The 25,999-nt window shown below is 40.4% G+C and overlaps 2 protein-coding genes across 2 annotated transcripts in view; one reads left to right on the forward strand and one right to left on the reverse strand.

Moving 5' to 3' along the window:
* Positions 1 to 216: 216 nt before the first annotated feature.
* On the forward strand, positions 217 to 10,199 carry cpeb1a (cytoplasmic polyadenylation element binding protein 1a). The gene is made up of 12 exons (XM_065291427.2): positions 217 to 231; positions 1,166 to 1,274; positions 2,514 to 2,690; positions 5,494 to 5,693; positions 5,806 to 6,049; positions 6,260 to 6,373; positions 6,469 to 6,558; positions 6,689 to 6,825; positions 6,911 to 7,109; positions 7,183 to 7,277; positions 7,371 to 7,451; positions 9,015 to 10,199. The coding sequence occupies exons 1-12, from the start codon at positions 217 to 219 to the stop codon at positions 9,123 to 9,125; spliced, it is 1,572 nt and encodes a 523-aa protein (XP_065147499.2). The 3' UTR covers positions 9,126 to 10,199.
* The window catches only part of sv2 (synaptic vesicle glycoprotein 2), an 82,279-nt gene continuing 66,477 nt past the window's right edge, over positions 10,198 to 25,999 (reverse strand). The window contains exons 7-13 of the mRNA XM_065291430.2: positions 14,117 to 14,197; positions 13,904 to 13,999; positions 13,733 to 13,821; positions 13,516 to 13,643; positions 13,339 to 13,434; positions 13,033 to 13,192; positions 10,198 to 11,031 (exon numbers count right to left, since the gene is read on the reverse strand). Coding sequence (XP_065147502.1) covers positions 10,848 to 11,031; positions 13,033 to 13,192; positions 13,339 to 13,434; positions 13,516 to 13,643; positions 13,733 to 13,821; positions 13,904 to 13,999; positions 14,117 to 14,197 — 834 coding nt within the window. The 3' untranslated portion in view covers positions 10,198 to 10,847. The remainder of the gene's footprint in view (positions 11,032 to 13,032; positions 13,193 to 13,338; positions 13,435 to 13,515; positions 13,644 to 13,732; positions 13,822 to 13,903; positions 14,000 to 14,116; positions 14,198 to 25,999) is intronic.

A 25,999-nucleotide genomic window follows, 5' to 3' on the forward strand; every position in this document is an offset into this window, starting at 1 on the left:
CTCATTTGTATTGACCGCTTGTACGCGTGACCGCTGATGTGCACGTGCTGGAGACGCGCACCTGTTAAATCCAGATAAACTTTAATATATTTCTGCTGAGTGGCTGGTTTTGTAACGGACCTCGTCCAGAAACAGAACTGAACAGTTTTTTGTGACATAAAGTGTTGTTTTATAAAGATTTGTTTCATTTTGTGCTTTTGCTGCCGCGCGCGTATGATGGATTTACGCAGGGTAAGATTCTGTGCGCGCGCTTCTCATGCACGTGCCGTTTGTTTATTCTTTAATAGGTTTCAGTTTGTTTAATAGTTTACAATTAAATAAGCAACTCTACGTGTTTGTATTGACAATACATTTGCTGCTTATCTGTGAACAGCATGGAAACAAAATACACCATTAGGAGAAATGACAGTTACGAATGATAAAGGCTAACGTACAAATATAGTCAAAATAAAAGGGAAACTGTAATGTACTAAACAACATAATAATGCTGTCTACATCAAAGGGTTAAATAACGGTACAATAGATAATGTCGTAATGTTTTTTTTACTTAATAAAGTTCTGACTCAGCAGCTTGGTTCGAGTTTGTGCACGTGAGGCGTCCGTACAGTCACAACATTTGCAATATTTCTCCAGTGGGAACTCATAAACAGAGTTTATTTGTCACTCAGTCGAGTGGATATAAGTGTGTTTTATATTATTTGACTTATATAATTTTGACATACTAATACTTCAATTCACTTGATGGTATAGATTTTGCGTAACGTTCGTTCTTAAATGGGTTACAGACACGTCTAGTTGGTTGCTTAAAGGGATAGTTAACCCAAAAATTAAATTTCTGTCATCATTTACGCACCCTCATGTTGTTACAAACCTGTATACATTTCTTTGTTCTGATGAACCCGAAGGAAGATATTTTAAAGGAATGTTTGAAACCAAATCCTTCGTGAGCCCAATTCACTTCCGTAGTAGGAAAAAAAGAGTAGCCTACTTTGGAAGGGAATGGGGCTTGATTACAAACATTCCTCAAAATATATATACAGGTTTGTAACAACATGAGAGTGAGGAAACGATGACAGAATTAAAATTCTTGGCTGAACTATCCCTTTAATAAGGGCAGCTGTAATGTGTTTTTACTAATAACATTAGGACTTTTGCTTCTTATCAGTATTCGAAAGAAAATAACCTGCGTTATGCTTTTGGAGAGTCTGGAGCTCAGACAGTCTTTGGACTCCTCACAAGGACTAAAGAAGAGGCCATCTGGAAACCTATCACAGGTAAAGATCCGCACACCTTACATGCAATAAGATGCAGTCGTCTTAAAGGAACACGCCCACATTTTGGGAATTTAGCTTATTCACCACATCCATATAGTTAGATAAGTCCATACATACCTTTCTCATCTCCAGCGTGCTGTAACTGTATCTGTAGCAGCCCCCACTAGCTTAGCTTAGCACAAAGACTGGAAGTGAATGGCTCCAGCTAGCATACTGCTCCCAGTACAGACAGAGTTACAGCACGCACAGAGATAATAAAGGTATGTATGCTAAATTTCCAAAATGTGGGCGTGTTCCTTAAAAAGAAGGAAAGGGAGTCGGGCCGAGTACCAAAACACACTTGTAGCCAATCAGCAGTAAGGTGTGTGTCTACTAAACAACATCATTGCCTGGGTTGCGTATGTGTGGGGCGGGTCTACGATAAGAAGGTCCAGATTCTATTGTGGTGGGGGCGTGTTTGTTTAGGTGATTTCAAATGTCAACACTGGCTTTCAGAGATCATGCACCCCGCCTTTAAGATGGGAGTACTGTGGGTGTGTCCTCTTAGGATGGGCGGTCTGTGGGACTGTCATCTTAGGATGGGTGGTCTGTGGGTGTGGTGTCTTAAAATGGGTGGTCCATGAGTGTATCTTAGGATGTGTCATTCATGGTTGTGTCATCTAAGGATGGGAATGTGGCCGTTTAATTTATAAATTTAGGGTGTGCCTTGTACAGCCTGGGGTTAGCTGAGAGGGACAGAGCATGTATGTGTGTGTGTGTGTGTGTGTGTGTGTGTGTAAAGTCAAATGAGCTGAATCATAGTGATCATTGGAGCCCTGCCCCTGACTGTCCATTTCTCTGCTGAGTCAGGCCAATCACGAGAGAGAAAGAGAGAGTGAGAGAGAGAAAGAGAGAGAGAGACTGTACAATCACAACATTTAATACAGTTCACACACATTCACAGAGAGGCATAGAGAGATGGAGAAGCTGAGCTCTCGTGGTTAAAGTGTGTGCTGTATATAGTGACCGTCTTTAGCATTAGCAGAAGTGAGTGAGGTGTGAACGGAGCGGTCACATGTTTAACAGGTCAGTAATGAACACACTGAGGTACAATGACCTCCACTGGACCGGCTGCGGCAGGTTCGTACCTCAAACATGTGTGTGTGTGTGTGTGTGTGAGCTGGTCATGGTTGGTTTGTGGTACGAAATGTGTGTTTATGCCTCTGTAACTCTCTCTCTCGCTCTCTCTCTCTCTCATAGATGTGTCAGACACAAACTGCTCTCCGCTGGTTAACAGAATGCTGTTCTCTCCAGAGCAGCAGGACTCTACTTTGCCCAGCGTTGATCAGCTCAGCCTGGGCCTGCTGTCTCTGAGCCTCCCGTGCTGGAGCCGCCCGGAATCCCACCGCCTGACCCAACCCTTCGCCCAGACACCCAGTGAGTGAATCAGTGTTTGTGCATTTGTATAAGGGACTGTGTGCTGAATGTGCATTCGATGAAACATTTCATTGTTTCATCAAGCACTTTATTTGTGTTTGTTTGTGCATGCGTGTTCAGACATTTTTCTGGAGGTCCAGTCTGTGGTGACGCTTCATCTGAGCTTGTGACCCATGACTAATCATTTTCACATCAATCACAGAAAACAGAACGCCGGATTCATAAGCGTTGGGTCGCATTTTATTTTTACTTTCTCTTTAGCTTTCCTGTCTTATATTACAAGCGTAGATGAGTGCATGTGTGCAGAAATGTTTAAAACGAAAGCCATAATGTGCCTAAGGTTTGTTCTGACCCAAATCCCATTATAGAGGAACACACACACACACATACACATAGACACACACATGTCTTCTCTATTCTGCTGTCTCATCCAGTCTCAATCATTCAGTATTCTTACAGAAATACGGATTAACAAATGCTTTACGGTTTATTTGAGTCTCGACTGGTTGAGTAGGAAATTAAAATGAGAAATATTTATTTTATTTGGTCAAAATTTATTTATTTTATCATGTTTTTCTCCTGAAAAAAAGGAGAGCTCAACAATGTCTCAAACTATGCTCAGATTTAATATTTTTTCAATCATTGATTTGAATCATTGATCTTACTCAGTCAATTTTTAATATAACAAGGTTATATTTTCACAGAATGTTATTTTGCTTTATTTACATCACTTAAGCTATGAAAGCATTAAAGGGCACCTTTTATGCCCATTTTAACAAGATTTAATATAAGTCTCATGTAAGCCTAGAATGTGTCTGTGAAGTTTTAGCACAAAATACCCCACAGATCATTTTTTTATAGCCATTATGTCCAAAATGCCCATATTTGGGTGGGAGCAAAATAGTGCTGTTTTCATGTGTGTACCTTTAAATGCAAATGAGCTCCTCATTCCCTTACCAACAGAAAGTGAGCACTTTTGGTTTTAATAGTTTGGTTTGAGACAATAGTATCTTTAACTGCATTAGCACTCAGTGGCGGCTCATGAGTGCTCTTCCAAGGGGCGCTAATTCAAAATATGTGTTCAGAGTGTCATGTGTGTTGCTTGTGTTTACAAAATATGTGTTTGTTGCGTCATGTGAACCATGTGCATCAAATGTTTTGTCAAAATAAGTGCCTGCTGCACATGCGTAAAAACCGTTTATGATAAAAGAGACGCTCACGTTAACAAAATACACGCAAGACACTCCCTTAACAGTTAACTCTGATTATGCATGAGATTATACGAGTATCTGGCAAACGCGAGCGTCTCTTTTATCATAAACCCTTTAGACGTGTCTGCAGCAGGCACTTATTTTTACAAGACACATGATGCACACAGGATCACTCGACGCGCAGAACACATATTTTGAAATTACGAACCACACACATGAAGGGCTAAATACAGGTTGTGACGAACTTCGCATCGCACGCCCTCGAAAAAAGAAGTCACCGGCCGCCACTGTTAGCGCTATGACGTGCTAGCAAACTCATTAAGGTGAGGATCACACAGAACAAATGGTTACTTTTTTAAATGTCTTTCTATGGGCAGTGTGCGTTATGCGTGCAGTTTTTTCCATTCTGAACGCCTCGCATTTTTGAAGAAGAGCTCTGAGCGGAAAAGTCCAATTTCGTTCGCCTTTTTTTCATTGTCCAATCAAATGAAAGGAGAGGTGAGCATTCTGTTGTGGTGACAGAAGTTTACAGTTGCTTGGAAAAACCAGACTGCACTTTGCACACCTCTTACCCTCGATTGACAGGACAGTTGCCTTGGTGGTTGCCTAGCAATAGAAAAAAATATGCAGCATTGCTCGTGTCTTAAAGTGACTTAAAAAAGGCATCCCAGTGCACGTTGTGCTTTCAAGTATTCAAAATGCGTCTGGTGTGATCGGCTCCACAGAAAAGCTTTTGGGTACAATCAACCAGTCAGTGCCCGTGGGTGGGGCTTTATTTGTGTGATGTCACATTAACAAGCGAATCAAAACAGCATGTCTAATAAGACTTTATATGGGGATTAAAGAGCACCTATTTCATTTCTAAAAAAACTTTAATTTTGTGTATTGGTATAATACAATGTGTTTGCGTGGTTTATGGTTAAAAACACATTATTTTCCACATACCGTACATTTTTGTAGCTCCAGATTTTACTCTTTTTCTGAAACGCACAGATTTGAAAAAGCGCTTTGTCCCTGATTGGCCAGCTAATCTGTACGTTGTTATTGGTCTGAATATCTCTGACGTCAGCCGGAAATGTGACGCTCCTTTCCATGTTTAAAAGATTTGCGCGCATTGCAATGCTAACAGGAGTTAACTTACAGGCTGTGAGTCGGAAGCGGGAGGAATTATGATAATGTCGGTCTTGTCTACATCACCAATCCCAAAATGTTGCCTACAATCCGTGTGTTTGTTGTAGTCCAAGAAAACAGATTTACGTTGAACACAATAACTCGCATAATTGTTTATTTTGGGGTTTGTACCTTTTGCATATCGTTGGCATCTACCAATACACACCTACACATCAATTGAAATGTTATGAATTGTGAATCGGACCATTGGTGCTTTTTAGTGAAGAAGGAGAGAGTGGATTTTTTTAATTGTAAGGTTGTTGTGTTCACACACCGCCAACACACATTTATGTCCAAACATCCTGTAAAAGTGGATTTGGCATAATATTTACCATTTATAAAAAGATACAATCAAGTACTAATGTCGTTTCACGTTGAGTTGTCATTGTGTATATGTGTTAAAATCCAAATCTCTTCTGCAGTGCTAAATCTCTTGGGCGATTCGGGTCGGCAGCAGGATTTTCAGATTCATGAGTCGGCAGGTGGGAGCGCCACACACCAGCGGTTCTCCGGTCATAGTCATATGACGAACATCCCAGAACCTCATTCGCTGTTGCGTTGTGGATCCAGCAGCCCTGTCAACTCTGAGACCAGCGGTGTCTCTTCCGGATCCGATCACTTGGTGAGTGACGAAGTTCAAGTATGTTGTGATAGTGGTAGAAGGAGGAGGTTTTTCTTTCCATGGTGACATTGCATTGCGAATCTTTCTAAGTTCTGGGTGTCTTTTTTATCAGGTTTCTTTGAGAGTTTCATCTCCGCAGCCCCCGCTGCTGCCCAGACTGCAGTCAGAGGGTCGGAAACTGGGTACAGATGCCCGTCTGGAGCCCACACTCACCCCGACTTTCAGTGCTCGGGCTGAGGGCTTGGTGCCTGAATGCTGGTCCGTTGGGTCAGGCTGGCTCGGCTGGGACACTTTTGCTTTGAACAAACCCGCTTTCTGCATCGAGAGAGAAGCTAAACTTCACAAACAAGCTGCAGGTAGAGTCACAATAAAATCATCCTATGTAACATAAAGAACATTTTGTGAAAAAATAACCTTGATATTAACCTTTTTTTTATGAAACTTTTTTATCCAGACTTAAACTGGATTTCACAGACAGGGTCACATACCGTGTGTAGATGCAGAACTGTGTAGCTGATATCATGTTTGTGCTTTCTAAATTAACAATATGTGATTGGCTATCACAGCGATAAATGAGGCCACCTACACCTGGGAAGGACATCTTCCTCCCCGACACTACAAAAATCCTGTTTACTCCTGTAAGGTGTTTTTGGGAGGTGTACCATGGGACATCACAGAATGTAAGCCACCGGACACACATCTGGACTACAGATTGTTATTCGGCTTTATAAACCAAACAGGTTGTGAAGAGCAATCTTTGTTTATGCTTCCACAGCGAGTCTGTTGAACACATTTTGTGTTTTTGGTCCACTGAAAGTTGAGTGGCCTGGCAAAGAGAACAAACATCCACGCTGCCCTCCGCAAGGTACCGCTATCAATCAGATTATACTTTTACATATATCACCAGTAATACTGCATAAAGCAAAGCATAATCCGAACATATCCAATTAACATATTGGCGTATACTTTGTGTGTGTGTGTGTTTGTTTGAGTAGGTTATGTGTATCTTGTGTTCGATTGGGAGAGGTCTGTGAAGACGCTTTTGCAGGCCTGTACTCATCACCGTCTGCAGTCAGATGACTACATTGAGTTCTACTACAAACTGTCCAGCAGGCGAATCCACAGCAAAGATGTAAGAATAAAATGTTCATAAACAGACAGCTTTACCGTCCCCTAATTTATAACCCTGACTCTTCTGTCATTTTCTGTTTTTGCAGGTGCAGGTCATCCCATGGGTGATCTCAGACAGCAATTTTATCTGTTGTCCCTCCCAACGCCTTTGCCGCAATAAGACCGTGTTCGTGGGCGCTCTGCATGGCATGTTAAATGCAGAAGCTCTGGCCCACATTATGGACGAGCTCTTTGAAGGCGTTGTGTACGCAGGCATCGATACAGACAAGCACAAATATCCCATAGGTGTGTTCATAGGTCTGTAAAAATAAGTAGAATCAGTTAAGGTTTTAGTGTTATGAGAAGTTTGTCCTTGTAGGTTCTGGAAGAGTGACCTTTAGGAGCCAGAAGAGCTACTTGAAAGCTGTGACCGCAGCATTTGTGCAAATAAAAACCTGCAAGTTTACCAAGAAGGTACATAAAAGCTGAGCTTACATAAAGTGCATAAATTACACCAAGAGTAAACTCAATATTTCTCTCTTTCTTTCCTGTGTCTATGCTCTGAAGATCCAGATTGACCCGTATCTGGATGACTCCCTGTGCCAAATATGCAACAGTCAGCCTGGACCATTCTTCTGTAGAGCCCAGGTTTGCTTTAGTGTTATCTGTGATAATATCTGATGTTATAATATAATAGCCTATGTTTGTATTTGTATGTATACAGTCACCTAAAGGATTGTTAGGAACACCTGTTTAATTTCTCATTGAGCAATTATCCAATCAACCAATCACATGGCAGTTGCTTCAATGCATTTAGGGGTGTGGTCCTGGTCAAGACAATCTCCTGAACTATCCAACTGAATGTCAGAATGGAAAAGAAAGGTGATTTAAGCAATTTTGAGCGTGGCATGGTTGTTGGTGCCAGACGGGCCGGTCTGATTATTTCACAATCTGCTCAATTACTGGGATTTTCACGCACAACCATTTCTAGGGTTTACAAAGAATGGTGTGAAAAGGGAAAAACATCCAGTATGCGGCAGTCCTGTGGGCGAAAATGCCTTGTTGATGCTAGAGGTCAGAGGAGAATGACCGACTGATTGAAGCTGATAGAAGAGCAACTTTGACTGAGATAACCACTTGTTACAAGTGAGGTATGCAGCAAAGAATTTGTGAAGCCACAACACGCACAACCTTGAGGCGGATGGGCTACAACACCAGAAGACCCCACCGGGTACCATTCATCTCCACTACAAATAGGAAAAAGAGGCTACAATTTGCACAAGCTCACCAAAATTGGACAGTTGAAGACTGGAAAAATGTTGCCTGGTTTGATGAGTCTCGATTTCTGTCGAGACATTCAAATGGTAGAGTCAGAATTTGGCGTAAACAGAATAAGAACATGGATCCATCATGCCTTGTTACCACTGTGCAGGCTGGTGGTGGTGGTGTAATGGTGTCAGGGATGTTTTCTTGGCACACTTTAGGCCCCTTAGTGCATCCTTTAAATTCCACGCCCTACCTGAGCATTGTTTCTGACCATGTCCATCCCTTTATGACCTCCATGTACTGTCCTCTGATGGCTACTTCCAGCAGGATAATGCACCATGTCATAAAGCTCGAATCATTTCAAATTGGTTTCTTGAACATGACAATGAGTTCACTGTAATAAAATGGCCCACACAGTCACTAGATCTTAACGGTGGAACGGGAGCTTCGTGCCCTGGATGTGCATCCCACAAATCTCCATCAACTGCAAAATGCAATCCTATCAATATGGGCCAACATTTCTAAAGAATGCTTTCAGCAGCTTGTTGAATCAATGCTATGTAGAATTAAGGCAGTTCTGAAGGTGAAAGGGGGTCAAACACATTATTAGTATGGTGTTCCTAATAATCCTTTAGGTGAGTATATATGTAAATATATCCTGTACATTTACATGGAAAGAATTGCTTGCTTTACTATGTTGTGATTTGGCCTGTTACCCTATTAAGTGTCGATTAAAAGATTTTTCAGTAATCCTATAAATAATCTTCATGACAGTTAAACAAAGTCTAAATCATCAATAGAGGTTCACTTCTGCAAATGTTCCCAAACATTCACTGTACACATGAGTTTATAGTATAGTTCACATCAACAAAACTAAATCCTTACAGCAAACAAAATCAAGTACGAGACAAACCGATGTTCATTCTTTAAACCCTGCATTTTCAGGCATGTTTTAAATACTTCTGTCGCTCGTGCTGGCATTGGAGACACTCTATGGATGTGCTGAAGAACCATCAGCCTCTTATGCGAAACCAGAAGACCCTGAATCCCAACTAAACCCACAGAAGATCCATAGTAACGGTTGTTCTGGAAGCAACTGTGGGATTCACTGTTTTAGGGAAGACTTTAAGTGTGAGTCTGAGGAAACAAGGATGTTTTTCTTGAGCAAGTTCTTGCGTTGTTGCACCTGCATGAGTTCTCGTTCATTATGGCTCTATGCACCAAGGGGTTCAATGGTGACCCATTTGCACAGTTAACCAGACGGCCATCGCCATGGAGATGACCCTAGAAAGGTGGTCGGAGAAAACTTGCCACCTAGATTTTAAAAGTTCTGTTTTAGATTTCGCATGCAGAGAATATAAGTTTAATATCTTGAAAGTCTGACCCTCTAATGCAGGCAAATGCCAGTTGGTGCCTTTGGCTTTTCATTTGTTATTGCTTTTCTAGACATTTATTTAATATTTAATTTAATTAGATTTTATGGCCTGGTCTGCTTTTGATTTTTAGTCATTAAGTACTTTTACTCGCTTTTCTACCTGCTGGTTTGGGTCACACCATAGAAATATTAATCCAAGTTTTTTTTTTTTCTGCTCCAAGTGTCTTGTCCTGTTGAGCCATTTTTTAACAGTGCTATATGATTGTTGAGGATCCTGGCTTGTGATATGTTGCAGGAAGTATGACATCACAGCTGGCTGATGCTGTTGCTTAGCAACCACTTGCCATCATTCAACCATTAGATCAGATACAAGTTAACCCTAGGATATATTTTGGCCGCTGAGATTATGCTGTACATAGTTTTAATCAAATTGTTGTACTTTATTAACGTAGCACTGGGGAAAAAAGGTTTGCCAGTGGTTTTATATTTAATTTGAGCAGAATGAGGGGAAGTCCTCACTGTTACATTGACCTTGAGTTGTGTGTTTGTGTTAAAAAAAAAACAAAAGTGTCTCTTAATCTTTAAGTAAATCTGTTTAGCTGCATTAGTCTCTTTTTCTTGTTGCCTTTTACAGCTGCTTTTTAGGATTTAAAAGTCTCTACCTCATTGCTCTGCAAGTGTTGCTATGGTTATTTACAAATGGAGATGATGTTCAGATTGGACAAAATAAAGTTGTTGAAGCATTAAACCATTGCATGTCCTCTTTATTTATACAATTTAAAGATCAAATAGATTTGAATACTACAATAAGGTTGTATTTGTTACTATTAGTACATTTATTAGCTAATATGAACATTAAGCAATACAGTTTATCAGCATTTATTATTGTATAAGCTAAGCTTATGTCAATACAATTGTTCATGTTAGTTCATTTTGCATTAACTAATGTTACATAACAGATACAACTTTTAATTTTTAAAATGTATTAGTAAATGCTAAAAATAACAAACTAAGATTAATGAATGCTTTTTGTTTATTGTTCATTTATAGCTAATGTGTTAACTAATGTTAACAAACACAACCTTATTGTAACACAAAGTTAAAATCTAGTATAAATTATACTTTTTTTCTTATTAAAGAAATAATCAATAAAACCAATAAAATTATTGATTTCATAGTCTAAAATGGTCCTTATTTTGTATGTGCTTCAAACTTTAAAATAATATGTATAACCTTTAATCAAATGTAAAACCTTACTTGAAATAATGTTTTAATGCAGTCCTGCAGAGGTTCTCTCAAAGTGCACTTGTGTATTATTAAGACAAAACTACAATTGAAATATATGAAATATAAGGCTCTTTGGTCCTGTTTGGAATCATTTTGGTTGAAGTCCATCAAGTCTATTATGTGAGTTCAGTCTGTTTAGTTTTTGGCAGACGGAAAGCAGCCAATCCTCCTGCCAGCAGGAGCGCAGCGACCAGCAGCAGAGGTACAGCACAATTGGAGTCGACCAGCTGCCCGAAAACTACATTTCCCATGATTGCCGCCACACGACCCACTCCGGTGAAAAACCCCAGAGCTGAGGAGCTAAAACAGAAAAACTGGAATTAATACAATTACATTTGAACTTAAGCCAAAGACATTCAGACAGTCTAACCCTGAGAATTACTCCTGATGATCATTATTGCAAAAAATGGTTTGTTCATAAATCGTAATGGTCGTGACATCACAAGCACCACATGATCATAGACATTTACAATTTCTAATATACATTTACATAAGAATTCACACTTTGTACTCAAAAAGTTACAGCTTGCAGCTTTAACTTGCAGAGGTCTTAAAGGGATAGTTCACCCAAAAATGAAAATAATGTCATTAATGACTCACCCTCTCATGTCGTTCCAAACTCGTAAGACCTCCGTTTATCTTCAGAACACAGTTTAAGAGGTTTAAGATTTAGTCCGAGAGCTTGTAGACCCTTCATTGAAAATCTATGTAGGGTATACTGTCCATGTCCAGAAATATAATAAAAACATCATCAAAGTAGTCCATGTGACATCAGTGGGTCAGTTAGAATGTGTTGAAGCATCGAATATACATTTTGGTCCAAAAATAACAAAAACTATGACTTTATTCAGTATTGTCTTCTCTTCCGGTTCCGGATAACCTCACGTGTTATCTGGTGCGCTTCATTTTCATTTACAGTCTGAGGGAGACGCATGCTGCAAGTATGAAAAAAAAAAACTTCGCAAACATGTCTGAGGATAACACGTCAGCCGCGTCACTGCAGTCACATGACTTCGGTCTCGTGCATGCGGTTCACAACAGACCCGGAATAGAAGACAATGCTGAATAGTTGTAATGTTTAAAATTTTTGGACCAAAATGTATTTTTGATGCTTCAACACATTCTAACTGACCCACTGATGTCACATGAACTACTTTAATGATGTTTTTATTACTTTTCTGTACATGGACAGTATACCGTACAAAGATTTTCAATAGAGGGTCAGAAAGCTCTTGGACTAAATCTAAAACATCTTAAACTGTGTTCTGAAGATGAACGGAGGTCTTACGAGTTTGGAACGACATGAAGGCGAGTCATTAATTACATTATTTTCATTTTTGGGTGATCTTTAAAAAATGCAGCGGCGAAAGTAGCCTGTAGTATTCTAGGGGTTTTAAAACAAACCAACATTATAAGTGGACTTAAGGAAAAAATATGTCTTTGTTTCTTTAGGTCTCACAATGAAAGACTGCAGGGATGATATATTTTTGTAGGCAAAACCCATAAAGTAATTAGTAATATTGTAATATTGTAGTAATATTGTACCCCCACTCAATATTTTAGTGCATACGCGTACATGGGACTACAGACGTTGTCTGGAACTTTAAAAGCCACAATGCATAAAAATCAATGAAAAATCAATTACCCCCCCCCCCCCCCAAAAAAAAAGAGTATTTCCTTAAAAGGAAACATGTTTTTAAATGTTTTAATAACGTTTTAAAGAGTTGTCGGAAGATCTGTGGTGAAGACATTGGAGGTCGCATATAGCACAATGTTAGCTTTCAATTTTTAGTAAATGCATTTAAAATTCATCAAGTTGTGTTTACTTGTGAAGATTATCTTGATGGACATCTTTTTATGTCTTATTTATTTTGGCAATAATCCAAAAGCCTATGGAAAAATCTAGAGATGCGCAGATATGAAATTTTTACACCGATAACGATAGCCGATTATACAAACTGATATCTGCCAAAACTAATAGTTTGGTGTTTATATTAACTTGCGTTAACTAAATTCTAAAGATAACATTTTCTGAATGTATTCATATAATGATCATTAATATTAAACATTAAACTAGTGATGTTTCTTTACATTTTAATACACAGAGCTCAAATTCATTGCATTTTCCTGTTCTCTATTGATTGACAGGATATATCGGCCATGCCTATCGGCTGTTTTAAACTATTGGCCGATGCGTGAAAAAATTACTTTTTTCGTCCGACACCGATCATTGGCCAAAATATCGGTGAATCTCTAGAAAAATCCTATTGATGTGTCATCCCTGCATCTCTCAGTATTTACCGTAGTTGTGTGGGGTAAAGTTCGGTACCCAGCACGTCCAGAGCATTCCAGGAGACAACAGAAACTCCACTGAACACACAGGACACGATCAGACTCTGAGATTTGGTCTTCACCACGTAGATGATAAACACACTTACACTGGATACCAGCAAACTGACAGCTACCAGAGAAAAAAAAACACACACACATTACTACATCATCCATCTGACCAATCAAAATGCAGAATACTCCGAACGCCTGGATATCTCATTCGCATGCCATCATATAAACACTCAAATGTTGAAAATAGAAATATGCTGTACTAACAAAGCAAAATTTTTCCTCCCATTCTGTCCATGACGAGGATAGTGAAAATGTTTCCTGGCAAATTTGAAGCTGCAGTTATGAAACCTTCCATGTACACTAGAAAAACAGACACACATAGAGAAATGTTAACCAGAAGACTTGCCTATTGCTAATAATCTACATATGATCACATCATACCAGCAGTTTTGACAGGATAGCAGCTTTCATTCTCTGAGCTTTGGATTCGGGATGTGTTGGCACATGGAGACCCTCCATCTTCTATCCTCTTAAAAAGCTCTGGAAACCACATCCATAAGCCATAATACCTGAGTTTAACAACATTTGGTTTTAATGCATGAATACAAGTAGCCTTATTCATATTTCGATATTAGGAAATACTTCTATTTAAATGTACCCAAATGATATGCAGTAAAATATTATAAGCAGAGCCACACTTCTGGAAGCCAGTGGTCCGACAAAGAGCTGTTTAATGGGGTCGAATGCCTGCAAAACACCAAAACATGCCATGAAGACCATAGTAAAGCTTTTTATTTGAGTGTAAGCAGTGGTCATCAGGTGTCATCACCTGCTTGAGATGTCCGGTGATCCGCTGAGATCTTGAACCTGAACAGAGTCTGTCTTTTTCCCCATCGTCTTTAGGTCGAATCACAAGCCCTGTTGCCTGTTAACACACAAACTCGTTTTCATGAACTGACGCATCAACATAGTGAACGCTGTGAAGGTAGGATCGAAAGCTAACAGTAGATGGGTACAGATGCTTTATGTGTGGTTTACATACAGGAAATGGTTTGATGACAAAACCGTTGTTCAGTCTAAACATTGTCTGGAACACAGATAAAGCCTCCGTCTCACGACCAGCCTGTTCGGGACAAACACAAACTATTAGGACAAAGCATTAAAAATCATGAACAAAAAACAGAGTACACAGGGGTCTTGTAAATCAATTATTTAGATGGGAATACACTTATTAACATCAGGCTTCATTGACTTGCTTTTGTTTTAGGAATGTAGTTTTTGTTACTTTTTATTATAGGTCATATATTGTAAACATGCACACTTCTTGTATTCAGTATTTTGCCTTTTAATTACTGAAAATTCATATTTTTCTTTTTTAATATTTTAAAAGCAATTGGAGTTTAACATTGCAAGAGCAAAATGTTCATAGTTCAACTAAGAAAATTGCACAAAAAAGTGCAAGTGTAAATAATCAATCTATCACATGTATTTTTGTATAGCACTAGCTGTAATGAAGAGTTTTAAACTTCTTTTGTTTTTTTAACTATTTAACTTTCATAAATTGTTACATTTTTAAGCATTCACAACATATAGCTTCTTCTCCTAATGACTAAAATTGCATTTTATATTTTCTTTGTTAATATTTTAAAGTTATATAGGCTTAAGTGCCTTTCGAATTGTACACACTAGGGGTGTAACGGTACGCAAAAATCACGGTTCGGTGCGAACCCCGGTTTTGAAGCCACGGTTCGGTTCATTTTCGGTACAGTAAGGGGAAAATGCAAACATTAAACTGCAGGTTGTTTATTACTATAAACTTTTTTTTACAATTTGATTACACTTTTTTTTAAACAGTTTTTATTAAAATATAACACATAAAATATATATAAAATGAAAAAATAATAAATAAAATATAACAGAAGGTAACTCTTTTCTTAACCTTCTCTTAAACTTTTTCTACTAAAACCTTGAACTAACAAATTCAATTCCTGAATACATTCATGAACTATTAGCCTACATTTTTGCCACCAAAAATTTTCTGTTTTGATTTATTTTGGATTGTTTAACTCACAGTATTGAATTGGCTATGTACCATCTCTGTATAAAAAATAATATTACTGCTCTATGTGTAACTGCATAGCAAGCAACATGATGATATACTTATTATACACTCATTTTGAGATTAGTGAGCTGCATACATAGCCATCTTTGATCTTTTGCATGTTTATCCTAATCTTTGCTTGTGTCGTCAATGTAAGCTGCCTGTGACTTTACTAATGAAGCCCTCCGTAGCTGAGTAGCAGCTGAGTAAGCCCGGGTTACAGCTCTTCTCTGTCCCGACCAGCTGATCGCATTGTGACAATGATATGATTGACGTGATGTGCAGATGAAAAATCTGATCACGCATTCCTTATTCTCGCTGTCACAGAAAGCGCGTCTCATGAATGCGTAGCAACGAAAGACGTGCATCCTCTCACGCACTTTTGAAAGAACAAAGCAGCGCGTTGACACGCGTTTAACATGCGCTTTTAGATATGACACGTAAACGTTTACATCAATAATCAAACAGATATACAACTAAGTAAATAAAAATCTTTCTGTGGGCCGAATTATGTTATATGTTTGACAGAAGACTTGCGCTGAACGCGGAGACTTCCGCCACTTAATATGTTCGTGCGGAAACGCACGTATTATGTTCCGCACAGGCGCACACAAAATGCATTCGGCCTTTCGGTGCACGTGTGCACCGTGCCGAAAGCCCTGAACCGAAACGGTCCGGTTCGAATACACGTACCGTTACACCCCTAGTACACACCATTCGGACACGACTGTCAAGAGTTCGCCCCCTAGTGACAGCCATACTGAAATTTCAGTTTAATTACTCCAGCGCAAAAGCCATAAATCTACGAATATATATATTACAGGGTTTCCCGCAGCACATTTCAGTACGGGCGGCCCGCCTAAGTTTGGAAACCCTACCGCCTTAACTAGGTCATCAAAAAAAACAATTTGCTGCACAAAAGGCCGTCAAGTGCATCTCGGAGAATAGCGCGTATGCACTTCACACCGCGAGTGGGGACGCGTGCCACACGGCCGAAATGAGTAAAACATGGTCTGGACCGTCACTATCTGGAGGATAACTAGCCAGTTGATAAAACATCTCGGAGAATAGCGCAGACGCGCTTCACACCGCGAACGTGCACGCGCGCCACACGGCCGAAATGAGATCGACGTGGTCCGTCATGTCTGGAGGATAGCCAGTTGATAAAACGCGTGTCCGTGGGAACTTATGTTTTGGGTTTATTCAAGCCTGTTATTTTATTAGTCTATAGTTTTTGCAAATTTAAAGGGATAGTTCGGCCAAAAATGATATTAAACCCATGATTTACTCACCCCCAAGCTGTCCGAGTTGCATATGTCCATCGTTTTTCACACAAACACATTTTCGGATATTTTAGAAAATGTTTTAGATCTTTCAGTTGATTAAATGTAATGTTACGGGGTCCACCCATAGTCCACGACCTTCAAGTCCAAAAAAAGTGCGTCCATCCTTCACAAATTAAATCCAAACAGCTCCAGGATGATAAACAAAGGTCTTCTGAGGGTAATAGCAGAAGGTATTTATTTTCGTTAATAAAGTTTTAAATATGGATATTTCAACAACAACACCGCGCGGATTACCCTCAGAAGACCTTTCTTTATCATCCTGGAGCCGTTTGATTTATCTTGTGAAGGATGGACGCACTTTTTTTTGGACTTGAAGGTCGTGGACTATGGGTGGACCCCGTAACATTACATTTAATCAACTGAAAGATCTAAAACATTTTCTAAAATATCCGAAAATGTGTTTGTCTGAAAAACGATGGACATATGCAACTCGGACAGCTTGGGGGTGAGTAAATCATGGGTTTAATATCATTTTTGGCCGAACTATCCCTTTAAAGTAAGTAAGCTGGTGATTTTGTTGTTTGAGCAACCTGCTAGCTAGGTTTCACGTGCCTGTTGATTAGATATAATTGTTGAGCGCTCTTGCTCACTTTATTTATGTGCATTATTTACATGCTACAGTGGTTACACTCCTTTAAGATAATGTAATTAATTAATAGTGGGAAATAATCAGTTTTTACCATTTTTGCACCATCTATCATCGTTCCCCTGACGTTCTACAACATCTGCTTTAATTTGTGTTTATTAACCCTTTAGTTTCACTTCATCACGCAGCTATTCCCGTTAAAGGTAAAAACATTTAATTCATTAATAATGTAGTATGTGTTCATTTTCTGTCATCGTTTCTTTAAAATTAAGTTTTATTTGAGTGTTTTATATAAAAATATTTACATTTTCATCATGACGCATACACCACGCACCTTTGATTGCCACGCCCTCGGCCCCGCCCACCCCCACCACCTTAACTAACACATTTTCTGCGGGAAACGCTGTATTATACTTAATTTAATTATCAGGAATTAATAGTTTTTAAAGGACTCAAGTGTTACCAATAAAGTTAAACAAAAAAGGATTAATAATTTCTCCTTGCATGCAGTGTTTTGATTGGAACACACTGAAATACATCACTTTCAGTGACTTCTTTTTTCGAAGGCTCACGATGCGAAGTTCGTCACAACATGTATGTAGCCCGTGATGTGTGTGGTTCGTAATTAGGGCCCGAGCACACTAGGGTGTGAGGACCCTATTGTTTTTGCTCCGTTTATTATTATTATTAGGGCCCGAGCACACCAGGGTGTGAGGACCCTATTGTTTTTGCTCGGTTTATTAGGGCCCGAGCACACCAGGGTGTGAGGACCCTATTGTTTTTGCTCCGTTTATTATTATTATTCTTCTTCTTCTTCTCCGAAATGGATCGCATTTTTGAGGGCCTAAACATACCCGAAAACTCATGAAAATTTGCACACGCGTCAGAAGTGGCGAAAATTTACATGTAGTATAGGCGTCAGAAGTGGGCGTGTAAAAATGGCTCGATAGCGCCACCTGCAAAATTTCAAGAGAACAGCCCCCCCACTACGAAAAACTTACAGATACGAAATTTGGTAGGATCATCTATTTCTCCAAGACCTACAAAAAAGTCTCTTGGAGCTAAGCTCTAAACCCCACAGGAAGTCAGCCATTTTGAATTTTCTCTGTCATTTTTTGACATTTCCAAGCGTCGTACTTTAACGAACTCCTCCTAGAGATTTAATCCGATCATCATCATATTTGGTCAGTATCATCTAAAGGCCTTTGCGATGCTAAATTGCGGAGCTTTTGACTTTTCATTGGAGGGCGTGTCCGTGGCGGCCTGGCAAAGTGTAATGTTTCGCCATGAAACAGGAAACTGATGTAATTCAGGCATACATTGTCCGATCTGCCCCTGACTTCACACGTTTGATAAGGGTCCAGGCCTGAACACATCAACATGGCATAATTCAGTAACAAACATAGCGCCACCTAGAGGCAGCAGGAAATACCATGTTTGAAGCTGTGACTTACTGCTCTTAGGTATTTAACCATATCAACATCATATTTCACCAGTGTAATCTCAAGACCTTGTGTGATGATAAAAAGCAACGACCTTGACTTTTCATTAAAGGGCGTGTCCGTGGCGGCCTGGCAAAGTATCGCTAAATGAATCGCATTTTGACAGGCTAAACAAGCTCAAAAAGTCATAAAACGTTGCACACACGTCAGAAGTGGCAAAAATTTACATGTGGCATAGGCGCCAGAAGTGGGCGTGCAGAAATGGCTCGATAGCGCCACCTGCAAATTTTCAAGAGAACAGCCCCGCCGCTACGAAAATCCTACAGAAACGAAATTTGGTAGGGTCATTTATCACCCCAAGACCTACAAAAAAGTCTCTTGGAGCGAAGCTCTAAACCTCACAGGAAGTCAGCCATTTTGAATTTTTGCTGTGATTTCTGTGCAAATTTTGTCATTTCCAGGCTTCGTACTTTAACGAACTCCTCCTAGAGATTTTGTCAGATCGTCATCATATTTGGTCAATCTCATCTAAAGGCCTTTGCGATGTTAAATTGCGGAGCTTTTGACTTTTCGTTGGAAGGTGTGTCCGTGGCGGCCTGACAAATTTCAGCGTTTTTGCCATGAAACAGGAAGTTGTTATAACTAAGGCATACAATGTCCAATCTGCCCCACACTTCACATGTTTGATAAGAGTCTTGGACTGAACACATTTCAATGCCAATATTCAGCTTCAGTCCTAGCGCCACCTAGAGGTAGCAGGAAATGCCTTGTTTTACGCTGTGATTCACTGTTCTCAGAGATTTAATCAAATCATTATCATATCAGGTGAGACTGATCTTAAGCCCTTTGCGATGATAAATTGCGAAGATCTTGACTTTTCGTTGAAGGGCGTGTCCGTGGCGGCCTCGCAAAGAGTGATGTTTCGCCATGAGAAAGCTGTTGTAACTCAGGCATGCAATGTCCGACCTGTCACAGACATCATACGTTTGACAAGGGTCCTGGCCTCAACACATCAATGTTACAACAATCAAATACAATCATAGCGCCACCTGCTGCACAAAGGAGGTGTGGCACTTCAAAGTTCCTTTGAATATCCGCCTATATTTACCCACTGAAATTTCAATCCCCCTGGTTCATTGCTTTACTAAGGCCATAGAGTGGCGGTGCACATGCGTGCGAGGGCCCTTCCATCACTGCTTGCAGTTTTAATTATTATTATTATTATTAGGGCCCGAGCACACCAGGGTGTGAGGACCCTATTGTTTTTGCTCCGTTTATTAGGGCCCGAGCACACCAGGGTGTGAGGACCCTATTGTTTTTGCTCCGTTTATTATTCTTCTTCTTCTTCTTCTTCTTCTTCTTCTTCTTCTTCTTCTCCGAAATGGATCGCATTTTTGAGGGCCTAAACATACCCGAAAACTCATGAAAATTTGCACACGCGTCAGAAGTGGCGAAAATTTACATGTAGTATAGGCGTCAGAAGTGGGCGTGTAAAAATGGCTCGATAGCGCCACCTGCAAAATTTCAAGAGAACAGCCCCCCCACTACGAAAAACTTACAGATACGAAATTTGGTAGGATCATCTATTACTCCAAGACCTACAAAAAAGTCTCTTGGAGCTAAGCTCTAAACCCCACAGGAAGTCAGCCATTTTGAATTTTCTCTGTCATTTTTTGACATTTCCAAGCGTCGTACTTTAACGAACTCCTCCTAGAGATTTAATCCGATCATCATCATATTTGGTCAGTATCATCTAAAGGCCTTTGCGATGCTAAATTGCGGAGCTTTTGACTTTTCATTGGAGGGCGTGTCCGTGGCGGCCTGGCAAAGTGTAATGTTTCGCCATGAAACAGGAAGCTGATGTAATTCAGGCATACATTGTCCGATCTGCCCCTGACTTCACACGTTTGATAAGGGTCCAGGCCTGAACACATCAACATGGCATAATTCAGTAACAAACATAGCGCCACCTAGAGGCAGCAGGAAATACCATGTTTGAAGCTGTGACTTACTGCTCTTAGGTATTTAATCATATCAACATCATATTTCACCAGTGTAATCTCAAGACCTTGTGTGATGATAAAAAGCAATGACCTTGACTTTTCATTAAAGGGCGTGTCCGTGGCGGCCTGGCAAAGTATCGCTAAATGAATCGCATTTTGACAGGCTAAACAAGCTCAAAAAGTCATAAAACGTTGCACACACGTCAGAAGTAGCAAAAATTTACATGTGGCATAGGCGCCAGAAGTGGGCGTGCAGAAATGGCTCGATAGCGCCACCTGCAAAATTTCAAGAGAACAGCCCTGCCGCTACGAAAATCCTACAGAAACGAAATTTGGTAGGGTCATATATCACCCCAAGACCTACAAAAAAGTCTCTTGGAGCGAAGCTCTAAACCTCACAGGAAGTCAGCCATTTTGAATTTTTGCTGTGATTTCTGTGCAAATTTTGTCATTTCCAGGCTTCGTACTTTAACGAACTCCTCCTAGAGATTTTGTCAGATCGTCATCATATTTGGTCAATCTCATCTAAAGGCCTTTGCGATGCTAAATTGCGGAGCTTTTGACTTTTCGTTGGAAGGTGTGTCCGTGGCGGCCTGACAAATTTCAGCGTTTTCGCCATGAAACAGGAAGTTGTTATAACTAAGGCATACAATGTCCAATCTGCCCCACACTTCACATGTTTGATAAGAGTCTTGGCCTGAACACATTTCAATGCCAATATTCAGCTTTAGTCCTAGCGCCACCTAGAGGTAGCAGGAAATGCCTTGTTTTACGCTGTGATTCACTGTTCTCAGAGATTTAATCAAATCATTATCATATCAGGTGAGACTGATCTTAAGCCCTTTGCGATGATAAATTGCGAAGATCTTGACTTTTCGTTGAAGGGCGTGTCCGTGGCGGCCTCGCAAAGAGTGATGTTTCGCCATGAGAAAGCTGTTGTAACTCAGGCATGCAATGTCCGACCTGTCACAGACATCATACGTTTGACAAGGGTCCTGGCCTCAACACATCAATGTTAAAACAATCAAATACAATCATAGCGCCACCTGCTGCACAAAGGAGGTGTGGCACTTCAAAGTTCCTTTGAATATCCGCCTATATTTACCCACTGAAATTTCAATCCCCCTGGTTCATTGCTTTACTAAGGCCATAGAGTGGCGGTGCACATGCGTGCGAGGGCCCTTCCATCACTGCTTGCAGTTTTAATTATTATTCTTCTTCTTCTTCTTCTTCTTCTCCGAAATGGATCGCATTTTTGAGGGCCTAAACATACCCGAAAACTCATGAAAATTTGCACACGCGTCAGAAGTGGCGAAAATTTACATGTAGTATAGGCGTCAGAAGTGGGCGTGTAAAAATGGCTCGATAGCGCCACCTGCAAAATTTCAATAGAACAGCCCCCCCACTACGAAAAACTTACAGATACGAAATTTGGTAGGATCATCTATTACTCCAAGACCTACAAAAAAGTCTCTTGGAGCTAAGCTCTAAACCCCACAGGAAGTCAGCCATTTTGAATTTTCTCTGTCATTTTTTGACATTTCCAAGCGTCGTACTTTAACGAACTCCTCCTAGAGATTTAATCCGATCATCATCATATTTGGTCAATATCATCTAAAGGCCTTTGCGATGCTAAATTGCGGAGCTTTTGACTTTTCATTGGAGGGCGTGTCCGTGGCGGCCTGGCAAAGTGTAATGTTTCGCCATGAAACAGGAAGTTGATGTAATTCAGGCATACATTGTCCGATCTGCCCCTGACTTCACACGTTTGATAAGGGTCCAGGCCTGAACACATCAACATGGCATAATTCAGTAACACTCATAGCGCCACCTAGAGGCAGCAGGAAATACCATGTTTGACGCTGTGACTTACTGCTCCTAGGTATTTAACCATATCAACATCATATTTCACCAGTGTAATCTCAAGACCTTGTGTGATGATAAAAAGCAACGACCTTGACTTTTCATTAAAGGCCGTGTCCGTGGCGGCCTGGCAAAGTATCGCTAATTGAATCACATTTTGACAGGCTAAACAACCTCAAAAAGTCATAAAACGTTGCACACACGTCAGAAGTGGCAAAAATTTACATGTGGCATAGGCGCCAGAAGTGGGCGTGCAGAAATGGCTCGATAGCGCCACCTGCAAAATTTCAAGAGAACAGCCCCGCCGCTACGAAAATCCTACAGAAACGAAATTTGGTAGGGTCATATATCACCCCAAGACCTACAAAAAAGTCTCTTGGAGTGAAGCTCTAAACCTCACAGGAAGTCAGCCATTTTGAATTTTTGCTGTGATTTCTGTGCAAATTTTGTCATTTCCAGGCTTCGTACTTTAACGAACTCCTCATAGAGATTTTGTCAGATCGTCATCATATTTGGTCAATCTCATCTAAAGGCCTTTGCGATGTTAAATTGCGGAGCTTTTGACTTTTCGTTGGAAGGTGTGTCCGTGGTGGCCTGAGAAATTTCAGCGTTTTCGCCATGAAACAGGAAGATGTTATAACTAAGGCATACAATGTCCAATCTACCCCACACTTCACATGTTTCATAAGAGTCTTGGCTTGAACACATTTCAATGCCAATATTCAGCTTCAGTCCTAGCGCCACCTAGAGGTAGCAGGAAATGCCTTGTTTTACGCTGTTATTCACTGTTCTCAGAGATTTAATCAAATCATTATCATATCAGGTGAGACTGATCTTAAGCCCTTTGCGATGATAAATTGCGAAGATCTTGACTTTTCGTTGAAGGGCGTGTCCGTGGCGGCCTCGCAAAGAGTGATGTTTCTCCATGAGAAAGCTGTTGTAACTCAGGCATGCAATGTCCGACCTGTCACAGACATCATACGTTTGACAAGGGTCCTGGCCTCAACACATCAATGTTACAACAATCAAATACAATCATAGCGCCACCTGCTGCACAAAGGAGGTGTGGCACTTCAAAGTTCCTTTGAATATCCGCCTATATTTACCCACTGAAATTTCAATCCCCCTGGTTCATTGCTTTACTAAGGCCATAGAGTGGCGGTGCACATGCGTGCGAGGGCCCTTCCATCACTGCTTGCAGTTTTAATTATTATTATTATTATTTATTCTTCTTCTTCTCCAAAGTGAATCGCATTTTTGAGGGGCGAAACATGCTCGAAAACTCATGAAATTTTGCACACATGTCAGAAGTGGCGAAAATTTACATGTGGTATAGGCGCCAGAAGTGGGCGTGTAAAAATGGCTCGATAGCGCCACCTGCAAAATTTCAAGAGAACAGCCCCCCCGCTACGAAAAACGTACAGATACGAAATTTGGTAGGATCATCTATCACCCCAAGACCTACAAAAAAGTCTCTTGGAGCGAAGCTCTAAACCCAACAGGAAGTCCGCCATTTTGATTTTTTGCCTTGATTTTTGTGCAAATTTGGTCATTTCCAGGCTTCATACTTTAACGAACTCCTACTACAGATTTAATCCGATCATCGTCATATTTGGTCAATCTCTTGTAAAGGCCTTTGCGATGTTAAATTGCGGAGATCTTGACTTTTCGTTGGAGGGTGTGTCCGTGGCGGCCTGACAAATTTCTGCATTTTCGCCATGAAACAGGAAGTGGCTCTAACTCAGGCATACAATGTCCAATCTGCCCCACGCTTCACATGTTTGATAAGAGTCTTGGCCTGAACACATTTCAATGCCAATATTCAACTTCACTCATAGCGCCACCTAGAGGTAGGAGGAAATACCATGTTTTACGCTGTGATTTACTGCTCTTAGAGATTTAATCAAATCATCATCATATTCGGTCTGACTGATGTTAAGCCCTTTGCGATGATAAATTGCGAAGATCTTGACTTTTTGTTGAAGGTCGTGTCCGTGGCGGCCTGGCAAAGTGTGATGTTTCACCATGAAACAGGAAGCTGTTGTAATTCAGACATACATAGTCCGATCTGCCCCCAACTTCACACGTTTCATAAGGGTCCCGGCCTGAACACATCAACATGGCATAATTCAGTATCAGTCATAGCGCCACCTAGAGGCAGCAGGAAATACCACCTTTTATGCAGTGACTTACTGCTCTTGGAGATTTGATTATATCAACATCATATTTCATCAGTCTAATCTCAAGACCTTGTGTGATGATAAATAGCAACGACCTTGACTTTTCGTTAAAGGGCGTGTCCGTCGCGGCCTCGCAAAATATCGCTAAATGAATCCCATTTTTGACAGCCTAAACGAGCTCAAAAAGTCATGAAACCTTGCACACGTGTCAAAAGTGGCGAATATTTTCATGTGATATAGGCTTCAGAACTTGGGGTGTTAAAATGGCTCTATAGCGCCACCTACAAAAATTCAATAGAGCAGCCCCCCCCCGCTACGTTAATCGCACAGATACGAAATGCGGTAGGATCATGTATCACCCCAAGACCTACAAAAAAGTCTCTTGGAGCAAAGCTCTAAACCCCACAGGAAGTCAGCCATTTTGAATTTTCTCTGTAATTTGAGTGCAAATTTTGCCATTTCTGGCCTTCGTATTTTAACAAACTCCTCCTATAAATTTAATCAGATAATCATCATATTTGGTGAGTGTCATCTAAAGGGCTTTGCAATGCTAAATTGCGGAGATCTTGACATTTCAATGGAGGGTGTGTATGTGGCGGCTTGCCAAATTTCTGTTTCTCAATGAAACAGGAAGTTGTTCTAACTCAGGTTTAAAATGTCCAATCTGACCCACCCTTCACAAGTTTGATAATTGTCCTGTCCTGAACACATCAACATGGCAATATTCAGTAAAAGTTATAGCGCCACCTGCTGGAAGCAGGAAATGACATGTTTTACACTGTGATTTACTGCTCATTGAAATGTATTCAGATCATCATCATATTTGGTCAGTCTGAACTTAGGGACTTCACAATGATAAATTGTGAAGATCTTGACATTTCGTTAAAGGGGCGTTTCCGTTGTGGCCTATCAAAGTTTGATTTTTCGCCATGAGAAAGCTGTTGTAACTCAGACATGCAATGTCCGACCTGTCACAGACATCATACATTTGACAAGGGTCCTGGCCTCAACACATCAATGTTACAACAATCAATTACAATCATAGCGCCACCTGCTGCATAAAGAAGTAGTGGCACTTCAAAGTTCCTTTGAATATCCACCTATATTTATCCACGGAAATTTCAATCCCCCTGGTTTATTGCTTTACTAAGGCCATAGAGTGGCGGTGCACATGAGTGCGAGGGCCCTTCCATCACTGCTTGCAGTTTTAATTATTCTTCTTCTTCTTCTTCTTCTTCTTCTTCTTCTTCTTCTTCTTCTCCGAAATGGATCGCATTTTTGAGGGCCTAAACATACCCGAAAACTCATGAAAATTTGCACACGCGTCAGAAGTGGCGAAAATTTACATGTAGTATAGGCGTCAGAAGTGGGCGTGTAGAAATGGCTCAATAGCGCCACCTGCAA

This window comes from Paramisgurnus dabryanus, chromosome 23 (genome assembly GCF_030506205.2).
Source record: "Paramisgurnus dabryanus chromosome 23, PD_genome_1.1, whole genome shotgun sequence".
In the NCBI taxonomy this organism is placed as follows: domain Eukaryota; kingdom Metazoa; phylum Chordata; class Actinopteri; order Cypriniformes; family Cobitidae; genus Paramisgurnus; species Paramisgurnus dabryanus.